This window comes from Fragaria vesca, linkage group LG2 (assembly GCF_000184155.1).
Source record: "Fragaria vesca subsp. vesca linkage group LG2, FraVesHawaii_1.0, whole genome shotgun sequence".
In the NCBI taxonomy this organism is placed as follows: domain Eukaryota; kingdom Viridiplantae; phylum Streptophyta; class Magnoliopsida; order Rosales; family Rosaceae; genus Fragaria; species Fragaria vesca.
This window is the reverse complement of record NC_020492.1, coordinates 15,440,436-15,461,243: the sequence shown is the minus strand read 5'-3', so window position 1 is coordinate 15,461,243 and position 20,808 is coordinate 15,440,436. Positions and strand designations below refer to the sequence as shown.

The following is a 20,808-nucleotide window of genomic DNA, read 5'->3' as shown; positions in this document are numbered from 1 at the left end:
ATAATTTAGCCGACGAAGGAAAATTTCGTCGGCTAAAGTGTACTTTAGCCGACGAAAAATTGTTTCGTCGGCCTGTTTTTTTTTTTTCGTTCGGCTAAAGTCTTTCTTCTGGTAGTGAGATCCAGCAAGCTCCAGCCCCTTGCAGCTTCAGTAAACCCTAGCTGCTCCAGCTGGAGAATGAAAGCAAGGGGATGCTTGGTCCTTTTTCCATTATCATCCTCCGATGCCTAGCTCCTCTCATTGATGACGCTGCACCGAAACCCTAGCTGAGGCCGCCCCTCCCTCTAGCAACTCACGTATAGTCACAACCTTCTTGTCATGAACCTTCAAATTCAGAGCCGGGACAGAAAACACACCTAGTGTAGACGATGCCACCCTGAAAACCATCTTAGGCCTAGATGGCGGTGGAGGCATAAGAGCTGCCTCGGCTTCCGCCATTATAGGGCAACGCTGGCCTCCGTGGCTGATCATGGAGCAAACACGACAGCATTCGAACATCCGCTCATATCGGAAGTGAAGTTCGATCACATCCACCGGGGACACCCTAACTCGGCAAGAAAGCCGAACACTCATTCAGATGGAGAGAAACCCTAACCCATAGGTTTCCTAAACGCAGACCTTGGCCATCCACACCCAGCACCGGCCCAATCGTCTCTCCAACGAGACGTACATCAAGCTCTGTCAGCAAACCTAGAGGCATACCGCTCACCTCAACCCAGATCCAGATTAAGTCTAACGAAACCGCATCAATATCCAAAAAACCATCGTAATGGTTAAGCAAAATCATTGTCCTCTGATACGCCCACAAACCACCACGAAGCACCCTATTTAAGTCTCTCTCATTAGCAAAGGAGAAGAGATAGCGATCCCTTGCTTGGATCTCGACCGGAACCGAGAGCCTCCACATGGAGCGGATAGCATTGCGAAACAAGTTCAACATAGCTGGCCGGACAGTGTTGAGTTTCTCGACCAGGTAGAAACGGCGCGCTAAAAAACCCTTTTTTGGGCACCGGAGGTTTCCCCAGATCCATAGGCTCTTCGACATCTTTCGACTGCAGTTTGGAGGCAAGGCTGGCTGTCATTTTGGCAAGAGCAATTGCCATGGAGGAGGTGCCGCACATCAGGCTGTAAATATTATTAGTTACCACATGAGTTCTTAAATTAGTAATATTAGTCCTCAAAGAAGTAATATGAGTCCTTATTTGAGGACTCAATTACCACTTTAAACATATATTTACTACTTGAGAACTACTGTTGTAACTAAAAATTTACAACTTTACAGACTTTTTTTTAAAGGGATATGAACACGATCCGTCATTGCGGACTACGTAAAAAGTGAACCATGCAAAACCACTTAAGAAATGCTAAGCAATCTCTGTGCCGCAACCATAACCATGAAGCTCTAGAAGTAACCACATAAGTAGGACATGTTAGACAAGTCTAACTTATTGAAAAGAGCTTTGGACCACCCTGCCTATGGAGACATCCCGAGTTCAAGTAACAAAAAAGAATCTAGTGAAAGGAATGTCAAGGCCTAAAAGTAAGCCCATGACCCCCAAACTCAGAGGCCTGAAGAGTACACTCTCAGCCCAAGCCCATCAATAGAAAACCTAGGGTTCTTTCATCCAACCCGCCGCTAGCCAACCTGACCAGCCTTCTACCGCCACGTTGACCATCCAACACAACCCCCAGATTGGAGTTGGAACCAAGCCAACCACCAGCCGCCAAGACCCCCACATCTCCGGCAGTCTCATCCCTAGAAATGAATAAAAATAGGGATCCCTCATTGGAAGGGTCTTATATATATTATTTGTTAATACTCGCCAACATCAAATTTAATCATTTATATTTGTATTTTTATATATACAGAATTCAAATTTCAAACATAGTAGTTTCTCAATTCCAATTATCTAGACGTGTTTGACTATGCATTCACTCAAAGATCATCAGAAGATGGTGATGACCTTGTTGCTGCCGAGTTGGAAGAGGTTTTCTGTAACTCTGATGAATGCATGACACTTCATCAACTGCTACACACTCGATCAATTACCTGCAAATCAACCGTGAAAAATAAGAAATCAACACCGATAGGTTTTACGATAAATATTACGAAAAAGGAAAATGCAGAAATTTTGTTAAACTCATCGTAAGATTTTAAGCAACTGGCATAAGAGGAAGAAGAAGGATCACCCAAAGACAATAGAAATAGGTGGCATGGGAAAGAAGCTGATAAATTTCGTCACCTTCTTAATCTTCATGAAGAAAATGAAGAGAATAGAGAATGAAATATTTCCCAACCACCCATCTCCATTAGCCTTTGGGGGGCCTATCTCCCATTTCAACTTAGCCAATTGATCGAATATTTTCCCTTTTGTGAAGGGGTAAACCGGTTATCTCATTTCAAATATCCTAAAAAACTATACATAATATCCGGGTACCAAAGAATTCCACTCCATGACACGGATAAATTAAATAATGAGAATTTGAATTAAATTTTTTTAGTTTATCTTGTGCAAACCTTATCGAGATTTAGCTTTATTGGTTCATGCCCTTAATTAAACGCACCACGGGTGGATTTGGGTTGATTCGGTTCGCTTTAAGAGGAATATAACCAAATTTAGACTCCAATTCGATTCGATTCAATTTAAAGTTTTTTGATGGTGCAAAGTTGCAAACCGTATACCAAACTAAACCGAACCAAAATTGATGATGCCTTAGTTTTTGCTCATTTGATACTTTTATACTTTGTTTGTGGTTGTTTTATTTTTAAACCTTTTTTTTTTTTTATAATAAACTCACGCACCCTACATACGTCGATGAGGTTTTAACCCATGAACTCAACATTGTTGGTTAGCCTACCTAACCAACCAAGCCTTGTGGTTGTTCTTTTGCAACATGCTTTTTCTATGAAATGCTTCTAAATTGTAAGAATAACAAAATGATTAAAGCACATGTCAAATGATTCCACTAAGAAAACTTCTTACTCATTTCGGCCGTCTATAATTGTTTTTATGATTTTCAAAATTTTGTCATTCAAAATGAAGTAGAAAGCTACATTTTGAGAACTTTTCATGGTCATGTGATAATCATCTGATTGTTGAGCAACAAGAGCAAGTCGAGTCTCTGCGTCTCGCAGTCCCTTTCTACGTACGTAGGGTGACTAGATGAGGAAGGAGGCTTGCAGCGGTTCGTCTGATTGGTGAGATGAGAAGGTTGTGGCTTCGAAGACATTTGTTGACTTGGGTATGAGCTTCTGAATGGATATGAGTTTGATGATGATGGAGGTTGCTCTAAACTCATATGCTATTATGGCCTTGGAGGCAGTGATGATGGGGTCGAGTTTCGATGTTGAGGCATCCGTCCTCAGGTTTGATTTGTCCGCCGATTAAGATTGGAGGATCATCTTAGGTGAGAGCAGTGGGGTAGAAGTGGCCACCGGATGCAACATCGATGTTAGCTAGAACGAAGGAGGTCATCCTCGGGCTTGGGTTGCTCGGGTTGCATGAATTTGAGTTTGTGATCAGGTTTTTGAGCCTCAGTCTGGGCTAAGATTTGTGGGGTCTTCTTTGGTGAAGGAATTTGTAATTCTTTCTCAATTGGTCATGGAGTTTCTTCCCAAGTGTAGGTAGTCCTTTATTTTAATTTAGAAACAAATTGACATAAATGTATGATTTTGTCCAGAGTTTAATTTGGTAGTGTCGTGGTTATAGTTAAAGTTCATTGTTTTTAATTGAAGCTAGGTTTTGTCTTCATAGCTCACTTTTGATAAGTCTTGATGAGTCATGTTGCAATGTAATTTTCATTGCATCTGTTTCTTTTGACCACATACGGAGAGAAGCCAATTTTCTAGCATACGCCCTTGCAGATGTAGGCCATTCAGTGTCTCATTGTATTACTTGGTTTTCTCAGCTTCCGCCTCAAGCGCTTCCTGTTGTCCAATTTGATTTAGTTGAAGGAGGCTGCCATCAAGGCTTTTCCTTGTAATATTCTAATTTTCTCAATTAAAAAAAGAAAATGTAATTTTCATTTATATTAATAGATTGAACCTTCATGGTTGTTCAAAAACATATGACCCATGTTCCATAGTAAAATTAAAGGAATTAAAATGTAAGATAAACTTTAAATTATATATGTAAATAATTTTTCAAATGGTGACGTATCATCTCTTTTAATAAATAAGAGATTATAAGTTTGACTGACGTAATTGTAATTAACATGATAAAAAAAAAAAAATTTAACGAAAATGTCCTAAAACCCTCTTGCCGAAACTAAAACCCTGGGGGGCAGCTCCAAACCTAAAAACCAACCCAGTCACATAAACCTCACAATCCCAGGCACCTCCATCCCCCCAGAACCCACTTTCCTAAAACCCCTCAACTTGCTCCATCCTCAGTTTTGCCTCTCAGGTACACCATTCTTTCTTTTCACTTCCTATTGAGTAACTGGGTCTCCCTCAAGCTCATTTTTTTGTGGTTTGGGTTGTAGCCCCACAATGTCATGATGCCTTTAACCAATGAATACCATTGCTCATTTCTTCTGTTTCACCATGCCTCTGTATTATAGAATAAGATTGTTCTGTTCTTGGTGTCTTCTAAATTGTTGAGGTGTACAGTTACACTGACTATTTTGGTTCTGTGATTTTTGAATGTTTTGTATGATTAACTTAAGTTCCTATGCCATGTAAGGATTCTGGGTTATGGGTTCTTGCATTTTTTGACATTTGCACTAAAGTTGGGATGAAGTTTGGATTTTTATCGACTTTCTCAGACCCTGTATAATACTTCTTTGGTTTTTATGTTCTTGGGCAGTGGAAAAGCTGCTTCTTGCTTCACCTAGTTATAAAATACAAGAATTTCAGCATCAAAGGGCTTCTTGCTATAGATTGTAGTGATTTGGGAAACTACAGCTGCCGGAATTCTTTGGGTCCTAGTATGCTAGGCACCCCAAGACAAATTCTCAGCTGTTCTAAGTACTTGCAGAGATTTTGTTCGTCTGAAAGTTATTCAGTTCTCAATTCAGCTGGTCTTCAGCACTGGTTCAAGAATTGGCAAGGACTCAGAAGACAGAAACTGACAGCAAGCTCTTTTGCTGCGGCTATGGGTTTTTCGAACTACCGAAGAGTGGGGCTTTGGTTAGAGAAAATTGGAGCAGTTGAGCCCTTTTCCGGTAACCTGGCTACCTGTTGGAATAATATTAAAGAAGAGGAAGCACTTGAAAGATACAAGTTGATCACAGGAAATTCAGTCTCATTTCCCGAATTTCAGGTCTATGGAAATGTAAATCCAGGAGATGACTGGCTAGCAGCTTCACCAGATGGGGTGGTTGATCAAATGGTGTATGGATTGCCTCTACGAGGAGTGCTGGAGATTAAATGCCCATTTTTTGATGGGGATATGAGCAAGGCTTTCCCTTGGACCCGAGTCCCTCTTTACTGTATTCCACAGGCTCAAGGTTTAATTGAAATAGTTGATAGGGAGTGGATGGATTTATATGTTTGGACTCCTAATGGAAGTAGCCTATTCAGGTTATACCGGGATGCAGCATACTGGGACATGATGAAGTATGCTCTCTCAGATTTTTGGTGGAATCATGTTCAGCCAGCAAGGGAGTTGTACAGTAAATCTCATGCTATGAATCCCCTCATTGAATCTTATAGGCCAAAACCCAAGCCTGAACATTGGAAATATATAATTTATGAAAGTAAGCGCATTGTTGAAAGCTCAGATTTATTGTGGCGTGAAATTCATGGCAAGCTACAAAACTGATCCATCCATGATCTTTTGGTGTCCATGAGTTTTGAAGCACATATATCCCTTCTGAAACTGAGGCATGAAGTTCATTTTTGGTTCACACTTTATAAGACTTAAGAGTCCATGTCAAGTAGCTGGCATATTGGTCCTATGATTGAGGTCAATTATTTTCATCACTACACTCATAACTCTTCCTAAATGATGAAGGAGAAATACGCAGTACCACAGGATATGGAATTATCAAATTGCAATCTTGATGATGAGAGTGACCACATCTTTGTATTAAGAAGGAATTGGCACATTACAGTCATGAAAGCAAAATTTATGAGGATAAACTCATTCCTCAGTATAGTCGTAACTATAGGCCAGAACATTGTTGTTGATTCTTACTCTGGAGAAGTTTGAACAGGTTAGTTTTGTTTGTACTTTTTGGTTCATTGAAAATTTTACATTTTAAGCAACCATCATACCAACTAAACATAGTCAAACCTCTCAAGGGAGAAAGATGAGTTAAGTCATGCATCTATACCTTGAAACACAATACTAGTAGGTTTCTCAGTACTCAGGTCTTTGCAGCAACGGGTTGGATTTGTTTTCCAGACAAGTTCCAGATTGTTGTGCATTTAAATATCTTTTCCTTTAATTCAGGTGATACTTTTTTAGCGATAAATAAAAACTTTACTTTGAAGGCTTGCTAGGTGAAAATGCCTTCTAGTTTTACTTGCTGTATTCAAATCCTTGTAAATACCAAAGTTAGTACTGTGTGACAGTTCATGTGTTATATTAGTGTGATTCTGCAATTCTTGGCACTTAAAGTTTTGGCTGTTTGAGTATTTAGTGGTGTAGGAGAACAGTGAATATTATCAAATAGGCTATTCTTATCTTTGATGAGTACCTCATTTTGGATGTAGGTTGAATACCTTTATTATTCTAAAGTTTCATATGTTTCAGTTGTGTTTTTTTTGTTTTGGTCATTATGTTTCAGTTTGTTAGGTTAAAGTAACAATAAAGTGAAAGTATTATACAATTGCTTAACACCATATTAAAGAAGTTATTGAAGCAAAGTGCTAAAGGAAGTACACAGATTGGAGGAAGTAGGATATCGTGCTGAAGTAACTTTAGAGAAGGAAAAAAAAGAAATAACACAAAGAAGGAAAGATAAAGGGAAAGAGGTGAGATGCAGAGATGGAGAAAATCATATGATAATTTCTAGAAAATCAAATCATGTGATTTACTCCTCTGAATTCATATAAAATTTTAAATGTAGCAGTGTTCTTTCTCTGGTTGGTAGTTTATCAGGTGTTTAGTTAAGATTGATATTTTATCTAGGCACTACTAGATGTTTATGGTACCCCAGATGCTCTGTTGCAAACAACCAATAGTTACCTTTCGTTGTTTTTCAAAGAGTTAAAGTTAATATCTTTAGACGCTTACCTAGTCACTGTCACTTCTGTGGCAGATGCAGGTAGCCTACTTCCGATCCCCAATAAAAGAAATATGGGGCAGGTCATATATCAAGACTTCAAGATATCCCTACTTTGAGGAATTTTGAGATATCAAGAATCCAATCCCAACTTTAAGGAGTTTAGAGAAAAATGGTATGGAGTTATTTTGTATTTGCTTGCAGTTCATGATATTACATATGCAGTGAGTAGGCTTTTGAAACATGATGTCCTTGAAACAATATGATGGCTCTTTACACATAGGAGTAATTCTTGCGGCTACAATTACTATTTTGTGTAACAAAGAAATATCTATCATAAGATCATAATTCATTTGCTTTGTAAACATTGCAACTGAAAATACAGTCGGTCACAACAATCTGTTTTCATGTTATCTTTGGTCACCCTAACTAACTTAATATTATCTGGTACTATATTTTTCATAACTACAATATATGCCGTTTGTGACAAACCACTTCAATTACTATGATTACCTGTAATAAACAATATAACTTGGTGAACATAAAGAGTAATTGTGCATTTGTGCCTAGTCATTTTCTTATTGTTCTGAAAAAAGGTTGTTGTGCTATTGTAGCTCTACTACAGTAGTCCTCATTTGTCCCAAATTCCTATTCTAGTCTCTACTTCCAGAGCTCCTCTTCTCTAATATCAGAGGTTATAAGATCATTGCAGGTTGTGTGCAGGTCAGTCCTTTGTATTTTGTTTTAATTAGGTTAATGATAATAAGTAGTGTGGAGTTGACTTGGTAACTGTCATCATTTCGATAGGTGAAGCTACCAGTGTGAAGGATGTAAGAGGACTGGGAATTTTCATGGTTGTTTTTTTGATTTTACTGGAATGATCAAAAGGTTTGGGTTTCAGTCTTCATTTTCATTTGTGTTGATTCTGTGTTAATGCTGATTGCTTTTAGCTTATCCTATTTAGCATATTGTCTGAAAGAGTTTTCTGCTTAACTTAGGGAAGCACATAGTGTTTTCACTCTGTACCAATTAGAGCAATTTTACCCAACATATGCCTTCTTAGTGATACAAAAGTCATGTCATTTTTTCTTTTCTTTTCTTTTTTGAAGTAAAGAAATTTTACTAATGTGGAAACTTACTTAAGGAGGACTTTGCCTTCCAAATATAATCATATGTTCAAAAAGATTAGATATCAGAACTGCTACACTCATTGCTTATGCACTTGAACTTTACTCACATTGAATGAAACTGTTCCAGCTCAAAGCCATTTAGTTCCTTCTGAAACCATGATTCCAGTGGTCATCTTTCACTCAAAAATCTACCAGAATATGAAATTGATGTAATGTTATGGAAGGTTGTTGCTGTGTCTACTCATTTCCATATATTCTAGTTTAGTGTGGAACTGTTTGTATGTGTATAAGCTTCTTTGGAACTTTTTACCTAGCAATTAAGCAAAGAGTATAAAATATAGCACACAAGATCTCAATTAGGGCGACTGTGGAGTTTGCATATCTACATTATCTGATCTGTAACTTCTTTCACGACCATAAAATTCTATATGCCAGTTCTTTATAGCTTTTGTTTTGGAACTCTTACTCTTTTACCAATTACAACGTGATGAAGACAAAGAAAAGAAACAACTTTCCTTTTCCCTATTCAGTAGAACCTGAATAGATATGCCAGTGAGTTGCTTGGTTTTGTTACAAAATATAAAGCCCCATTCTTTACATCTTTTCATATTGCTTTTATTTTATATTTAATATATTTTTGTATTTCAGTGTTCTTTGTGCTTTATTGCCCCTTAAAAGATCGACTCAGTTTTCAGTTCAGTGTTGATTTGACCGCTGCAAATTACTCAATGGAGCTTACATTGTTGCTGATTGGTTGATACAGGTCTTGGATTTCAAATGTATGGAACACAGGTACAGGATGCTGATATGTTTAAGATCATTAAATGCTATATTGTAACCTTTTGATTTGTAAGTTAACGGCTACTTATGAATATTCAACTAAATCTGCCCTTTTTGGTACAATGATGACATACTGAAACAGCATGATTACAAGCTCTCGGTTTCTTATATCATCTGTTTAGTAATCAGAATCTTCAGACAGACAACATGCTGAATATGTTAACCAAGGGTTCAAAATTTGTTTTACTTTTGGTCAACTTCCTGTTTTTCCCTTACTCTTTTCTCGATTATGCCTCACATTATAGTTAGCAATTGACCAAATTAATCATGTCCAATCACCCTTAGATTTACATCAAAGGTGAAGAATAAAACAAGGGGAGTGAAACTGAAATCTACACTCCATTTTTCTTTTTTCGGTTAACACACTCATAAAGTCACTAAAGACAAAATTTAAGTTACTAAAAAAAAAAAAAAAGTGTGGATTACAATTTAAAATGTATGGATTTCAAGTCTCTTTACCCTTGGATTTATATCCAAAGGTGGTTATGACCTCACCTTACCCCACAAATATACATCTTTGTAATAATTTAATTCCGTTGTTATTTGTAATTTTGAAATAATTATACATCTTTCTCAAACGACAAAAAAAGTATAGCAAACTGACCAAACTAAGGAAAATGGAAGGATTCATTTCCAAAAAATAAATAAAAAGGAAGATGGAAGAATTGGTCTTCTGCTTTTGTCAGTTGCTATTAAAGAGGAATGAAAACAGCACAGATTATTCCCTTCCTTCCACAACATCATTTTCCCCTCTTTTATGGTCTTCTCAGATTTTCCCGTTGCAGATTGGATCCCCAAAAACAAGTCCCTTACTCAATGCTTTACCTTTTTCAGGTGCCACTTCTCATTCATACCCACAATCTTTTCACAGAGCAATCCTGAATTCCGTTCACTCTGCATTGGTTCTCTCTCTGCTTTTGATTCTTCCGAAAACCAACATCTTCGATTTGATTTGGGTTTGTGATGGAGAGCGAGGTGATGACCTCTCCTACATGGAGAAAAGTTGCATACGGAGGCATGCAACCCGGGTTTGACGACAACCACACGGACGACTCATTCCTCGAAGAAATGGTGATGAATGCCAACGTTGTCAAACGTGACATTCTCAAAGTCATGCTCGACTCTGTCTGCATATCCCAGTACCTCTGCATTGTCGCTCTCGTAGGTTTGGTTTGGACTTACACTCTCAGATCAATCCTCAACGAAAACTCACTCTTGCTTCTTGACGTCACCCTTCTCGGTTTAGGGTTCCTCGTTCTGCTTCTAACTAAAGAAATGCTCTCCTTCAATCTCTTCTTGCGTTACTTGCTCAACATTTCGTTTTTCATTAGTGGTTTGTATGTTTTGGCTCCAATATACCAGACACTCACCACTTCCATAAGCTCAAATTCGATTTGGGCCGTCACGGTTGCGCTGCTTGTGTTGCATTTGTTCCTGCATGACTACTTTGGCTCCACTGTCAGGGCTCCCGGGGCTCTGCACAATCCCACACTGACAAGTTGTATCTCCTTGAATGCTTCTGTTGTGGCCTCGGTGTTCATTGCTTCTTGCCTCCGGTCCAGGCTGCAGGTTTTTGCAATCATGTTGTTCTCTCTGCAAGTGTTCCTTTTCGCTCCGTTGGTTACTTACTGTATTAAGAAGTATTCGTTCCGTTTGCATCTTTGGTTTTCTTTCGGGCTGATGATTGCTACATTGGTGCTTGTTTATACCCTGCATTTGTTGCTTTTTGTGATGTTGTTAGGATTGTTGGTTTTTGTCACTGTGGTTTGTCCGTATTGGCTGATCCGGATGCAAGAATATAAGTTTGAGATAAAGGGTCCTTGGGATGAGGCTAAGCTATGCTTTGATATCACAGATTGAGATGTCGGTGCCTTCTTGTAATTTTTGGGTGTCATTAGGAAAATAAACTGTTTCTGTAGATTTGGCTTCCACCATATTTGATCATGTTGGATCTGCATAGGATATGAACTCCATTTTATTGTGGGTGCACTCTGTTGTCATTCCTTTCAAGGGGATTGCAGTTGGGGCATCGTTATGGTGTTATAGGAAAACGATGAATACCATCTGTCCACTAATATGTGTGAAGATACATTCTGTGCTGAGGTTGTTCATCGAAGTGAATATTAGTTTGTTAATTTGGGATGGAGATTGACATTTTTCTCTTGTATGAGAGGCATAAGGTGTGATGGTGAAAAATGTACGAAAGGGCTACTGTACTCCATGGAGTAATTTAGTTGGAGGGAGAAGAAAGCAGTCAAGGAACTCTGTGAACTATATCCTGGCTTGGTTGGAGCCTTTCTGGTGTAGAGTTAGATTTGATCTTCACTTGGCTTCTGTTCAATCCAAGCAGGTAATGTTCTGATTTCATATGTAATTGTACGTATATTGGAAATCAGCAGTTAGTACTGTAATAGTCTATCTCTTCGAATATGTTTTGTTGTTCATGTTCTGGTATCTTTGGTGGACTACTTGTCATCTTGTCTCATGCACACACTTAATTGTGGTCATACTAGCAGTCAAAAATCAGAAATTGAAAAGCAAAACTGATTTAGTCTTCTTGCTTTTTTCTCAGTGATGAAACTATATGTGATGCATATACTATTTATGGGAATTTTTTGTGTCGTGTACCAAACTCCCATTGGAACCTGCCCTCTTTACACTTTCATGAAGCTCTGCAAATGTTTGATTTTCTTAACATGTTTTCTTCCAGATTGATCTCCCATTTGACACTATATCTACGTACTTTCATTATAGGCTTCTCAAAATTTGTGATTTCACCCTCCAGAAGTCAATTACAACGAGAAGAAATTTTATTAATAGCCGCTTCAGAAGTTCAGTACAATAGAAGATAACCTGATGAGACTGAAGGTATTTATTAAAGCTGTGAATGTCTCATTGTATATTCTGCACTTGATCATCTTGTTTAGCTTCAATTCTGTATCTACAAATTGCACTATGGAAATTCAATGTACTATCTGTGTTAGACAACAAGCCAACCACCTCTTTTCTTAGATCAGTAAGCAACAGGAAGCATATATACCAATGAACTTCAATCCTGACTTTTGATCAGTACTCAAAATGCTGATGCTGGGTAATGGGTAATTAAGTATTGTACCAAATGTGGTTCTTTATTGGATGAAAGTTACCTAAGCTGCCACTTTGTGTTTTTCATGTGTCCCTGGGAATAAGGTGATTAATCTTGTTGTAAGTTAACAATAAGCAATGTTTACTGTGTAGCTGTTTGTGTCAAGGAGGTAGAGGCAGGATATCATCCTGATACTCGGTTTAGAAAGCTTGGATGGAAAAGTCTGGTTGCGAAGTGGCATGAAAAGAGCATCATAAAGATCAAATGAAAATAAGTCAAATTCCCCGCTGAAAGAACTACTTGGGAAGGAAACTGATCAAGGTGGAATCACCACAAGAATATTTTTGATGCCCCAAGTAATGGTGGCATGGTAAAGTTGAGGTGCTTAAACTTGTTAATGCTAGTGCTGTCTTAACATAATGTTTTATTCTGCCATTTTTACTGTATTTGTAATAATTTTATTTTCATATTGCAGAAAGCTTTTGATAATGCAAAATTTCGTAAAATGGCCACATCCTGAGATTGAGGAGAAGCCAGATATAATGTTCATGATTCATGAACACCATGGCCAGTGGTGAACAATCTTGTCTACCTTGTGTATTTCCATCTGAGATTTCGAAGGTATCGAAGAAGGATACTGTCTGCTTGAAAGTAGTGGCAATTCAGATGAGTCCAACCAAATCAAAACCACTCAGGCTATAGGGTGCTGTTCTTGGAGTGACGAAGGCTGTTCAACCTTAGCTAGAGGTGAGCTCTTGCAATGGCGCTTCAGAACTTGGTTATTTTTTTCTCCAGATAATATACTACTTTTTTATTTGGAAGCTTCAATGGTTTGAATATATATTTACTGCCTATTTGGCTTTATATTGTGTACGTTATTGAATCATATTGTTGGCATTGTGACCAATAATTGGATGATTAGGATGTAATTATGTTTGAGAATTCAAAACTTCTAAATTGCAATTCAAAATTTTAAATCTTAGTTGCATGTATTCACCAGAACATATTGATTTTCTGTATGAAGGTTAGAGAACAAATAAAAAAGAAACAGTTGATTTGGTCTTCTTGGATTTACCATCATATATATAATCTGATGCACAAACTAATCAAGTGGCAAGTGGCAAGTGGCGCAACTTGCTTACAACAGTCTTCTATGGTGAAGAATACCATTGACCGACTCTGGTTTGATTTGCCCTCTTTCAGGAGCAAAACTACCAAAAGAAAACAATCAAACTCTCAGGAGCAAAACCATATTTAGGAAGCAGCATCAATGAAATCAAATCCTGGTTTCTTCTCAGAGCTGGCTTCACGGCTTGTATGTGATCTTTGTTGTTCTCACTCACATGTTTGGTAAGGTTAGTTTTTATTTATTTATTATATGTCTTTTGCAAAATCAAATTTTAGAATCAATTTTTTCACCTCAGTTTACCCAGGCAAGAACTTGTTTTCATGTTGGCTCCAAATTCTGTGATTATCTCTTTTTATTTATTTATTTGCTTGAGGTGATTATCTGCTTTAAGAGAGCTATTTTCTGTTTATAAATGCTTTAGAAGAGCCATGCATCTTGGATTGTGTACCAATATTGTCCATGGCGTCAGTCTTATGCCTCACATTCTTTTGAATTGGATAGTACCCTGATATCTGAATATATAAAAATCAATACAATAGGTACAAATCAGGCTAGACTGATCATTTCACACCTCTGAGATCTAACCTAGGATGAATTGATACCTTGGAAAAAATAAACACCTTGGAATTTGAATCTGCTCAGAATGCTGAAATAAACTGAAAAATCTCAAGCCTTGCAACACCCCAAAACCAGGCTGTGTATCATCCTAGTATTTCCTCATTGAAAAAACAAATCACGGTGGTTTCCTAATTGAGGTACGGATCTACTTTAAACATCAACTTTGGTCTCGTATTCTAGTATGTATGATCAACAAAAGGAAAAAGAAAGACTGTTGAAAATCTTTTTCTTCTTCTTCTTCTTCTTCTTTTTGTCAGAAGTCTCCAACATAGTGGCAGAATAAAATTCCAACAGTTCACAAAGTAGGTAATCACAGAGTGGACTTCCCAGATACTAAGATTCTGTAGTCACAATTTTTTTTTTACTAGGAAAGTATCATATAATACGCTGATGATTCATGTATATATGTATATTTGTGTGTGTACACACACGTCTAATGAAGTGATTCAATGGACTAATTTGCCAGTTGCCATCAGCAGTTCTGTGACAATGCTCTTATTGAAATGCTACAATATGTTGATCCATTGTTTCATACAAGGCAATAGACTCAGATGTGTTTCTGATTTATCAGGCAGATATATACCACAGAAGACCAATATGGCCTCAGCTGCAACAGAGTTCTTGATTGGCAAAATAGGGGAAGTTGTTGAGAAGGAAGCATCCTCCATTGCTGGTGTTCGCGATCAAGTGGATGAGATTAAGCAGGAGCTGATAAGCATGAAATCCTTCCTAGAGGATGCTGAGGGACAGAAAATAGAGAGGGAAGGAGAGAAGGAATGGGTAGCAAGCATTAGAAACTCTGTTTATGATGTTGAAGATATTATTGATGAATTCATGTACCGCATGCATGAGCAGCGAAATGGAGGTCGACTAGCAAGGTTGCTATGCAAAACCACTCTTATTCCAAAGAATTGGTACAGGGGTCGGTTTGCAAGGTGGCTTCGCAAAACCATTCACATTCCAACCAGATTTCACTGCAGGGGTCGGTATGTAAGGTGGCTTCGCAAATGCATACTAATTCCAGAGTATCTTTGGTACAGGCGTCAAATTGCCAAAAAGCTGCAGAAAATCACAAAAATCATCAGAGAGATTCCAGAGAGAAAAAAGAGATATGGTATTAGTCATGTGGAAGGAACAGGTTCGAAAGATATTCGCAATCAAGTGCAGAACCAAGCAGAGTCATCTCTTTTCATTACAGAAGATGAACTTGTAGGATTTGAAGACAAGAAGAAACTGCTCAGAGGTAAAACATCAAATCGTTGTTTCTGTGGTTGGGATGGGAGGGTCAGGAAAGACAACCCTAGTCGCCAAGATCTTCACTGATGATGCTGTAAAGAAGCATTTCGAATGTTATGCATGGATCACTGTATCACAATCTTATGTGATTGAAGACTTGTTTCGAAGCTTGATCAAGGGATTTCACCAATCAAGGAAGGAAAGTGTCCCCGGAAGGTTGAATTCCATGAGCTACAGGGAATTGCTAGAGATACTGGTGAACTACTTGGAGTTTAAAAGATATGTTGTTGTTCTGGATGATGTGTGGAATATCCAACTTTTGAGAGAAATAAGGGTATCACTTCAAGATAGATGGCTTGGAAGTCGAGTTCTGCTAACAACTAGAAAAGATGATGTAGCATTAGAGATACTGGTGAACTACTTGGAGTTTAAAAGATATGTTGTTGTTCTGGATGATGTGTGGAATATCCAACTTTTGAGAGAAATAAGGGTATCACTTCAAGATAGATGGCTTGGAAGTCGAGTTCTGCTAACAACTAGAAAAGATGATGTAGCATTCCATTCTTTTGGAGTTGAAAGCCTTGTTCATCGCATTCAACCCTTGGAGAACAATGACTCCGGGGAGCTCTTCAGCAGAAAGGCATTCTTAACTTATCATAATAAGTGTTGTTCAATAGAGCTTGAGCCATTAGCTTGCGAACTAGTGCCAAAGTGTAAAGGCCTACCTTTGGCTATCGTGACTCTAGGTGGTCTTATGTCTTCAAAGAAATCATCTACTGAGTGGAGAGAAGTATGCAACAACTTAACTTGGCATCTTACAAACGATCACTATCTGGAACCGGTGAAGAGCATTTTGTTGCTTAGTTACAATGATTTGCCATACCGTTGGAAGCATTGTTTCTTATATTGTTCCCTCTTCCCTGAAGATCATTTGATCGGAAGATACAGGTTTGTTAGATTGTGGATAGCTGAAGGTTTTATTGAACATGTCAATGGGGTGACACTAGAAGACCTCGCAGAGAGGTACCTTATAGAGCTAACATTTCGCAGCATGTTGCAATTTGTAAAGAAGGATTCTCAATCTAGAATCCCAGAACAGTGCATGATGCATGATCTCATGAGGGAGATTGCTCTATCAACTTCAGAAAGAGAAAAATTTGGTGTTGTATTTGATAGGAGAGGAGTAATGGAAGAAACAAGAGTTCGCCGTTTGGCGATTCATACAACTGAAGGAGACATTGGATCATGCACAGGTATGTTGCACCTTCGCTCATTACTTGTGTTTCCTTCTGGCTTACATTCTCCAATGTTACCGAATACATGGTCTTCTGTGTTCTACTTGTTGAGAGTTCTAGATTTGGAATATGTACCAATTGATAAGCTTCCAAACAATCTAGTGTATTTGTTCAATTTAAGATATTTGAATCTTAGAGGAACTCGGATTAAAAGGCTTCCAAAATACATTGGAAGGCTCCACAACCTTCAAACCTTGGACATCAGTGACACAAACATAAAGATACTTCCTAGTGGAAGTTCACAGTTGATAAACTTGCGCCATCTGTACATGGGACATTTCAATGAGACTGGATTTGAGACTTTCATATGTGCTCGTGGGATTAAAGCGTCATCACATATATCTATGTTCAAGAAGTTGCAAGATTTATTTTTTGTTCAGTCAGATAAAAACATGATCAGACTTCTGAGAAACATGACCCAACTTAGGATGCTTGGCATTACAAATGTAAAAGAAAGTGATGAAATAGAGCTCTGTGCCTCAATTCAGAAGATGAAAATCCTGGTCTGGTTGAATTTATCGGTAAGTGATACCTCGGAGGGATTTCTTCGAATTGATGCACTTTCTTCACCTCCACCATATCTTGAGTCCCTTTTGTTACGTGGTAAACTGGAAATGGTACCATTTTGGTTTCGCTCATTACAGTGCCTCACACATATAGATCTGCTATGGTGTAGACTTGAAGAAGATTTACTGCTTCACATTGAGGCGCTTCCGTGTCTGGAACGTATTCTCCTTGATAATACTTACGTTGGGAAAGAGATGAGTTTCAGTAGAGGCTTTGCAAAGCTCACACATTTGGAGATGTTCAATTTCGGAGTACTGAATACCATAAGTGTAGAAAAAGGGGTGATGCCAAATCTCCAATACCTGGGACTTCGAAATTGCAAAAAATTGAAGACATTGCCTCATGGTCTTGAAAACCTTACTCGTCTTGAAAAATTGTATTTGGAGTCTGTTACAAGGAAACTCGTAGAGTCCATACGAGAAGGAGGTGTAGATCGTCCAAAGGTACAACATATCCAAATAATCGACCATCATTACAGAACATCTTCTGGGTTGTCTTACGAAAGCTTGTGCTAGCTAGCTAGCTAGTATTCTTTCCTCCTTCCCAACTACAAGGTACATAACTTTTTTCCATTTTCTTGGATTATCTTTCCTAAACTTTATGAGTAACTGGAATCAAGCTAGAAATGTAGTGCATCGATCCCTGCCCACATGATGAACAGTCATTGAATTTTATTTGGTTGGTTCTCCAGGGAATATGAAGATGTGGAGTACTGGTGTTCCTTTTATTATTGGCTTGTTGTGATCATATCAAGAATTTAATTACCCTAAGAATTGTTATTTTCATGTAACATTGTTGGAGATTGGTTTTATGCATAAATCCCAAAGCATGAGTCTCTTACTTTAATTTCCATGTAATCCGTCTTGTATGAAATCCTTTTTTGAAGCATAAATACCCGAAGCTTGTCCTAATAGGAAACCTGTATCAGCATATATGTACGTACTCCTTTTCTTGTTTTCTTCATCTCATGCATTTGTTGTCTTTTAATCAATTGTCAAAATGTTAAACTAGCTAGATCACCTCAACAACATAAACTCTTGTTAGAAATTTAAAGACAACCAATGTTGAAGCGGTTAGAACTACGATAGAAAAGTTATGGTGATTTTATGTTTTGAGTCTATGTTATAGACTTATTTTTCTTTAGCAAATCTAGTAGAAATACTCTGATCACGGTCTTGAGCATGACGAATGTTTTCAAAAGTGTTAAGTAAATCAGAATGATGAGAATTGAAATTTGCACTTGTCATTTCATAATCTACACTCCTCTTTTTGTTAGGAATGTAAATTTCAGTTCTCTAATCTAATCTAATTAGCAAGACAACTTGTGCATGTGTTACCATCAGAGAGACAGATGAATAACATCTCTCTTAATAATATTATTATAATTTTGTTTGATTATGAGCTCATCATAAAATTATTGATTAGCTAAGCTATATATGTCTCTTCAAATGATTTAACTTTATTCTTAATAATAAAATAGATATGTATCAATAAATTAAGAGGATAAATACTTTGATGGTAAATAAGAATGATCGGCAAATTTGTACGCTTGATTTCAAGGGCATCCGAAGTTGTATAGTATGACTAGAACAAACAATCGAGTGTAGCAGGGGCCACATGTTTCTCTGTTGAAGCCAGGAGGTCCGGCTAGAACACAGTTGCAGCGGTCACAACATGTCATGCATGCGTCCTTGCACGCTTTCTTTTTCTCATCAACTGCAAGTGCACACCTCCGATCACACAACCATCTGCACACTGCAAGCCCAAATGCATCAATTCAATTAGCTCAAATGAAATATTAACATCTCCCCATGAGAAAGATATCTTTATATAATTACCTGCAGCTTTATTAAAGTAGGGATATCGATGAGGCTCTGGTGGTGGTGGCCGAAAAATGGGAAGAGGGGCTGGTGCGTTCATCAGAGCTGAAGGAGAGGGTGCGTCGACTATAGAAGTGGATCGATCTTGAGGTGCGGGAGTGGGTGTCACCTCTTCCTCCCGGGGTGGTGGTGGTGGTGGTGTCTTTCTCCGAGGTGGGGGAGGTGGCGAAGGTGGTGACCTTCCTCGAGCTGCAGGTGGAGTCGAGGGTTTGATTGGAGATGGTGGAGTAGAAGGGCACCTGCACTGTTCTTTACTTGGCAGGTTAAATCTTTCTGAGATGGTTTTTTCAACACCTAAGGCATGGATGGTTCCTCCTGGTCTAGCTCGAGATCCCTTACTAGCTTTGTTGAGCGGAGAAGGTGCGTGCGCTAGAGGTGAAGGAGAGGGTGCGTCCACAGAAGGGGATGGAGCCAATAAGTTGTCATCTTGAGGTGGGGGAGCTGGTTCCTCGTCTTCCTCTGTTGGTGGTGGTGGAGGTGGTGGTACTCTTTTTAGACGTGTCCAAGGTGGTGGTGGAGTCACTGGCGGAACTATATTGAGACGGCACCCCTTTAATTTTTTTGAACTTGTATATTAGGCTGTACTAATCAAGGATTTTGACATAATTAGATGTAAAAACTTTCTAATTTAGAGGTTTGGCCCATTCCTTTCCTATTAAACTATAAACACCATTTTTTGTAACTAAGTTTAATTTATCCAATTTATTTCTCCTACCTTAATGAACTCTTGCCATATACTCTATTCATATTTAATCAACTCACCATAATGAATAATTTCTTTTTTATCATTCTATTATGTACAAATACTTTGTAATTGATTAACTTATTTCAATATATTATTTCTCTATGTATTTATTGAATTCCAAATTTCATATTTTGTTTTCAGTTTATTAACTTTTTTTTTTGAACTGTCCAATACACAAAAGTTAATTACCTTTTCATATTATATTCATATAGAGTTATTCAACTTTCGAATACTATGTATTTTCATTTTATAACTCGGCCTCCCTTAATATATAATCCTGGCTCCGCCTCTGGCTGGAGTTGAGAGTTTGATTAGAGATGGTGGGGCAAAGGAGGTGTTGGCGGGAGGATGCTCCTTTTCGCTAGTAGGGCACGTGCACCGACTCGATTTCACCATCACTGTCGCCACCGCCGCCACCACCTCCTCCCCCTCCACCGCCACCACCTCCCCCGCCTCCACCACCACCACCGCCGCCTCCACCACCACCACCGCCGCCGCCACTACCACAGCCATTGGGTGAGGGAGCTGGTGCAACTTTGGGTGCCGAAGCCGGTTCATTTAGCCGCAGTGGTGCAGGAGCCCATGGTTTCACTCGTGGTGCCATAGCCGGTGCATTCCCTCGGGGTGGGGGTGCCGGTGCCGGTGCTTTGATTCTTGGTGGTGCTGGAGCTGGCATATTCACATGAGGTGCAGGAGGTGAATGCCACTTTCCGGCGTTCTCTTCATTCCTCTTTCGCTTGTTTCTTAGAATCCCCATACGATGAGACCTACAAAAGCAATGAAAGAACCTACATAATTAATAGAACAAACTTAGTTAAACGCTAATGAATACTATGTAGCTGTTTACTACCAACGAAGACATCAAGAATAATGACAAACAATAGCGCAGCTTTAAAAGCCATATTAGGGTATGTATAAATTTGCGGAACAAGTAGAATACACATAACCAATTCAAGATCGAGGACGACATTATATAAGTGTGTACATATATAAAGCACGCTCACGCTGAAGTGAGACTTTTACACGACTTATTTTGTATCCAAATTAGCTACCTCTCCGATACTTCATTGCCTGAGCCTTGCATGGCTCCTTTGTAAGGTTCATGCCATA

The 20,808-nt window shown here is 38.5% G+C and overlaps 3 protein-coding genes and 1 pseudogene across 4 annotated transcripts; 3 read left to right on the top strand and 1 right to left on the bottom strand.

Moving 5' to 3' along the window:
• The first annotated feature begins 4,386 nt into the window (after positions 1 to 4,386).
• Positions 4,387 to 6,328, top strand: LOC101292077. The gene is made up of 2 exons (XM_004290537.1): positions 4,387 to 4,406; positions 4,809 to 6,328. The coding sequence occupies exon 2, from the start codon at positions 4,932 to 4,934 to the stop codon at positions 5,763 to 5,765; it is 834 nt and encodes a 277-aa protein (XP_004290585.1). The 5' UTR covers positions 4,387 to 4,406; positions 4,809 to 4,931; the 3' UTR covers positions 5,766 to 6,328.
• A 3,778-nt stretch (positions 6,329 to 10,106) lies between these two features.
• Positions 10,107 to 11,003, top strand: LOC101299551 (putative phosphatidylinositol N-acetylglucosaminyltransferase subunit C-like). The gene has a single exon (XM_004292508.1). It carries the CDS (start codon positions 10,107 to 10,109, stop codon positions 11,001 to 11,003), a length of 897 nt encoding a protein of 298 aa, XP_004292556.1.
• Positions 11,004 to 14,306: 3,303 nt separating this feature from the next.
• On the top strand, positions 14,307 to 17,782 carry LOC101291779 (annotated as a pseudogene). The gene is made up of 3 exons (XR_183976.1): positions 14,307 to 14,853; positions 14,971 to 15,467; positions 15,618 to 17,782. The product of XR_183976.1 is annotated as a disease resistance protein RPM1-like (transcript).
• Positions 17,783 to 18,628: 846 nt separating this feature from the next.
• Positions 18,629 to 20,600, bottom strand: LOC101299266. Its single transcript, XM_004292507.1, has 4 exons — positions 20,578 to 20,600; positions 20,203 to 20,465; positions 18,912 to 19,484; positions 18,629 to 18,828 (listed from the first exon to the last, which is right to left on the bottom strand). The coding sequence occupies exons 1-4, from the start codon at positions 20,598 to 20,600 to the stop codon at positions 18,629 to 18,631; spliced, it is 1,059 nt and encodes a 352-aa protein (XP_004292555.1).
• Positions 20,601 to 20,808: the final 208 nt, after the last annotated feature.